We start from the raw sequence: 5,381 nt of genomic DNA, 5'->3' as shown, positions 1-5,381 counted from the left end.
ACCTGAATCAACCTCATTCTTTACTAAAATTAGACATAGTAACTAATACGAAAAACAGGTTTTCCCTTTCTATTTTTTTATACAAAACCCTCATAAGTAGGTCAATCCTTGAATAGCGGATGACCCACAAAAGCACACACTTTGTTCTTCCGGCCACTTTAAACATTTGCTGGAAATCAACTGGAAATATCCTCTAAGCACAGAAACAGAGAACTTCACATTTTTTTCCTTTAGTTTTTTTTTTGAGGAAATTTTCCTTTAGTTTATCAAACATAAAACATAGAATTCATACACACATGTAAATTAAACCTATAAATAACTCCATTAGAAAGGTGAAACAAAGAAGACAACATACAAAGTAGAAACAACAAACAAGTACAACAACACAAGTATAGAAGACCTAAAACAACTTGATCTTTCTTAGAGAGAGAAAGAGAGATAACAAGAAGAATCCTCTCTCATCAACAATATTGTATTATTGTGGTGGAGAGTTATTCTTGTGTTATCTCTTCAATCCACCCAAAAACTCGATAAAATCTCATTCTTTCAATTTAACCCTAATTTTTTCTATCTCTTCAAAAACCCTTAAAAACTCTCCTTTTTTTTTTTGTTGGAGAGTTTTTCACAAATACCCAGAAAGAAAAAACTTGAGAATTTTCAATAATGGCTAGTTGGGTACTTTCAGAATGTGGTTTAAGACCTCTCCCAAAAATTTACCCAAAACCAAGAACTTGGTTTTACTCAAATCCCTTAAAAATTAAAACTTCCCCTGTTTTTTCCCCTGTTTTTTCAGATCTGAAATCAATTTCTTGTTGCTCAAAATCTTCTTTTTCTACTAATTCTAGAGAGAGAAAGTGGGAGGTTAAGGTTAGTGCACCTTCAAGGGTGGCCCCCACACCTTCAATTGAAGAAAATATTAATGGAGTTGATGAATTTAACCCAGGTGCACCACCTCCATTTAAATTAGCTGATATTAAAAATGCAATTCCTAAGCATTGTTGGGTGAAAAACCCTTGGAGATCTATGAGTTATGTTGTTAGAGATGTTGCAATTGTTTTTGGTTTGGCTGTTACTGCTGCTTATTTCAATAATTGGATTGTTTGGCCTCTATATTGGATTGCTCAGGGTACTATGTTTTGGGCACTATTTGTTCTTGGTCATGATTGGTGAGTTTTCTCATTAAAGATGGTAACTTTTTTTTTTTTTTTTTTTGCAATTTTAAGGATTTTTTTTCGTTTTTTATTATGTGCAACGATGACATAAAGTAGAGAGGAAAGATGTCTAATCGTTGCAAATAATATAGTTAGTAAGAATGGTATGACATGTCATTTTGTTTCTTGCTTGTAATAGGGGTTACTTTGAGATTCTAATTTTTTTTGTTGTTTTTATGGCAGTGGACATGGAAGTTTTTCCAATGATCCCAAGTTAAACAGTGTAGCTGGTCACTTGCTGCATTCTTCAATCCTTGTTCCATATCATGGGTGGTATGTTGATTTTATTGCTTATGAACTTGTTTTTGAGAAATTTTGGTGACTGAATTTTGTTGTATAATGATGAATTATATGATGGTTATTAGTCTAAAACTGGAAGTTTGAACCTTTTTGGTGATAAATAGGAGTGAACTTATCTTTTAGAATTTTTGGTGACTGAATTTTGTTGTATATTGATGAATTAGATTATGATAATTAGTCTAAAACTGAAAAGTTTGAACATTTTTGGTGATATATAGGAGTGAACTTATCTTTTAGAATTTTTGGTGATATATAGGAGTGAACTTCTCTTTTAGAATTTTTGGTGACTGAATTTTGTTGTATAATGATGAATTAGATTATGTTAATTAGTCTAAAACTGAAAGTTTGAACCTTTTTGGTGATAATATAGGAGTGAACTTATCTTTTAAAATTTTTAGTGACTGAATTTTGTTGTATAATGATGAATTAGATTATGATAATTAGTCTAAAACTGAAAGTTTGAACATTTTTGGTGATAATATAGGAGTGAACTTATCTTTTAGAATTTTTGGTGACTGAATTTTGTTGTATAATGATGAATTATATGATTATAATTAGTCTAAAATTGAAAGTTTGAACATTTTTGGTGATAATATAGGAGTGAACTTATCTTTTAGAATTTTTGGTGACTGAATTTTGTTGTTTAATGATGAATTATATGATGATAATTAGTCTAAAACTGAAAGTTTAAACCTTTTTTGGTGATAATATAGGAGAATTAGTCACAGGACTCATCATCAAAATCATGGACATGTTGAAAATGATGAATCATGGCACCCAGTAAGCCTTTTTTTTTACACTCTAACTTCAATTTATTGCTAGTTTATGGGGAATTTATCATTAATTCATTGTTTTCTTTGTATTGCAGTTGTCTGAAAAGTTATACAATGGTATGGACTTTTTGTCAAAGAAGTTAAGATTCACCATTCCATTTCCCTTGCTTGCATACCCAATTTATCTGGTGAGCTTCAATTCAACTATATTTTGTGTTAAATTTCAGGTAAAAAAAATGTTGTGTTTACTTATTTTGTGATCAATCTTGCTGCAGTGGACACGAAGTCCCGGAAAATCAGGTTCACATTATGATCCAAATAGTGATCTTTTCACTCCAAATGAAAAGAAAGATGTTATAACCTCCACAGCTTGTTGGTCAGCAATGGTGGCATCACTTGTGGGTTTATCTTTTGTCATGGGACCTATTCAGTTGCTCAAGCTCTACGGTATCCCCTATGTGGTGAGTTTGAGTAATTGAATTATTCTTCTTGTTATTACCCAAAAAGATGGTCTAGTAAATGAATATGTTGAATTAGTCTTCTTGCTATTTACACAATTGCTATTCATTTCAGATCTTTGTCATGTGGTTGGACTTGGTGACTTACTTGCATCACCATGGTCATGATGACAAGCTCCCTTGGTACCGTGGTGAGGTATGTTATCCGTTTAACTCTCTCATTTACTTCTAGAGCTCGATATTGTTGAACAGTAGGTCAAGTTTGTAATATTCAATCCGCTTAATCACTTCAAATTACATGAGATAACTTTGTTACACTGGTGATATTGTAGTTTGGGATGACGAAACACTGTTGTAGATAAATACACCTGTTGTATAGAAGTTTTTGTTGAAATATTTCTATCAAAGATGTAGGATGTAGTTTTTTATGCATTATATAAGATGTTCAATTCACAAGTTTGATTTGTCTGCCTCTTTGATTTCACTAGGAATGGAGTTACCTTCGAGGAGGGCTTACAACGCTTGACCGTGATTATGGATGGATAAACAACATCCACCATGATATCGGTACTCATGTCATTCATCATCTTTTCCCACAAATTCCACATTATCATCTAATTGAAGCAGTAAGTATTCATATCATACAAGCTCAATCAGCTCAATTTTTTTGCTTCATCATTTTGTTTATCTGACATGTCTGAATTAATATGATCTTGCAGACAGAGGCAGCAAAGCCTGTTCTTGGGAAGTACTACCGCGAACCAAAGAAATCGGGACCTCTTCCATTCTACTTGCTTGGTGTTCTCTTAAACAGCTTTAAGAAAGATCATTTTGTTAGCGACACTGGGGATGTTGTCTACTATCAAACAGACCCAGATCTGTAGTCTGACAAGTTCTTCAAAGAACTACAGATAGAGTAATTCTTTCGGATCCTTTCTTGATCGAGATCATAATGAACCTAGTAAATATATTGGAATCACAAGCAGTAAGGATCCAAATAGATTTGTGTTTGATCATACTTTATTTAGTATTAGCCCTACTATGCAAATTGTCATTTGGGCTTCATCGATTCTTAGCTTGCCCTCCAATGTCCCAAGTAATGGAGAGGAGGGCGTAGCGCGCGAATAGATCAAATTATATCATGTTTGTACTGAAATCACGATATGAAAATATGGGGAAGAGGGGGGAGTTTAGATATTAGGCAAAATTATAATTATCATTATGAGTACAAGCATATCTATTGTTTTACTTGTGTCTTAATCAATATGTATCACATAATTTACAAGTCTATTGTATAGAATATAGATTATTGCTGATTTTATGTTGGCTACTGAACTGGTCCTTTTGTTGTCTTGTGGTCTCTTGTTTGTGGAGGAGTTTTGAAGTATGTTTGATCTATTTTGATTCGTCAGATTGAGAAAAGAACGCATCATACTCGCAACGTCAAGTCAAGTTAGGCTAAGGGTATGTTCTTTTCGATATAAAGCAATTGAATTAAATTGAACTGAAATGATTGCAACTAAATTGAATTGAAATGAAATGAATTAAATTATAACTAAGAGAAATGATAATTGGTGTTGGACTAGATTGATTGCAATTGAGTTGAATTGATTGCAACTGAATTGAACTAAACTGAACTGAAAATAAGTTGGGCGGAATATGCCTTAATTGCACAAATCTGTTATGTATATGCATTTCTCAATTAAAGCTTACTCTGCTTTGGCTCATTTAAGACTATTATTGATAAAGTAGGAAGATTAATACATCTATAATCTATTCACTAGGTAAGCTACCCATAAGATATTAGCAATTAAATAAATAATTACTAACACTACTAAGTTGAATTCCACTAATTACCAATGTCTATCTTGAGTGGATGGATTATACTCTGAGTAGATAGGTTTTTTCGTAAAGTTGTGTGGTGCAAGCCGCTAATTGCTGTTTTTTATTGAAATTCACGGGAGGTTTTAGTTGATTAAGGTAGAGAAACTTGTACTAATAAAGTACTCGTTCCCTTTTCTTTTGTTGTTCCTATTTAGAATCTTCTTTCCCGAAGAACCTTCCTCATTCGCTGCCAGCCGCCAGGCTTGCCGGTGATTGTTGAAGATCCGGCGGTTCGCTGCAGGCACCAACTAACCCGTTTTCTGTCTAGTAATGGTTCCCGCGAACTAGCAAGTAGCAACTTAGCAAGTATAGCTAAGCTAGAGATGGGTATCTTTGTATTTTCGTACTGTTGTTCAAAAGGAAAATGGTAGAGATAATAAATGTCAATTTTTATGAGCTTGTACCTATATAAGTTTGTATCTAACCAACCAATGATATATGCATGATGTTCCTATGTCACGTACTATGTGACGCATCTTTGAATTTTCTTGTAGAGAACTATTAGCTACTGTATTATGAAAAAGCCAAATGGATAACAACTTTATTGTTGAATAACTGAGAAGAATTAGTGCCTATTTATCAAGTTGTTGCCATCGTTTACCTGTTTGCTGGAAAATTAGCCTATGTAGTCCCACTTCATTATTTTCGGGATGCAATTCATATCATATACACCGATACACGTAAGTGTATTGAGGTTGAGGTGGTGGAGTACTGATATGGCTTCCTATTTCTTATTTTCGAGGTCTATGAATCAA

The 5,381-nt window shown here is 33.2% G+C and overlaps 1 protein-coding gene across 1 annotated transcript; it reads left to right on the top strand.

Moving 5' to 3' along the window:
* The first annotated feature begins 244 nt into the window (after positions 1 to 244).
* LOC104903256 (omega-3 fatty acid desaturase, chloroplastic) lies at positions 245 to 4,061 on the top strand. Its single transcript, XM_010691272.4, has 8 exons — positions 245 to 1,166; positions 1,395 to 1,484; positions 2,225 to 2,291; positions 2,380 to 2,472; positions 2,560 to 2,745; positions 2,858 to 2,938; positions 3,231 to 3,368; positions 3,462 to 4,061. The coding sequence occupies exons 1-8, from the start codon at positions 664 to 666 to the stop codon at positions 3,624 to 3,626; spliced, it is 1,323 nt and encodes a 440-aa protein (XP_010689574.1). The 5' UTR covers positions 245 to 663; the 3' UTR covers positions 3,627 to 4,061.
* Positions 4,062 to 5,381: the final 1,320 nt, after the last annotated feature.

The sequence above is a fragment of the Beta vulgaris genome, chromosome 2, assembly GCF_026745355.1.
Source record: "Beta vulgaris subsp. vulgaris cultivar EL10 chromosome 2, EL10.2, whole genome shotgun sequence".
In the NCBI taxonomy this organism is placed as follows: Eukaryota; Viridiplantae; Streptophyta; class Magnoliopsida; order Caryophyllales; family Amaranthaceae; genus Beta; species Beta vulgaris.
Note: the sequence above shows the minus strand (reverse complement) of the source record. Positions and strands in the feature narration are given on the sequence as shown.

Coding starts and splice junctions, on each gene's coding strand:
- LOC104903256 (XM_010691272.4), top strand. CDS start 664: ATGGCTAGTTGGGTACTTTCAGAATGTGGTTTAAGACCTCTCCCAAAA. Junction 1,485..2,224: donor CTTGTTCCATATCATGGGTG/GTATGTTGATTT, acceptor GTGATAATATAG/GAGAATTAGTCACAGGACTC. Junction 2,939..3,230: donor TCCCTTGGTACCGTGGTGAG/GTATGTTATCCG, acceptor TGATTTCACTAG/GAATGGAGTTACCTTCGAGG.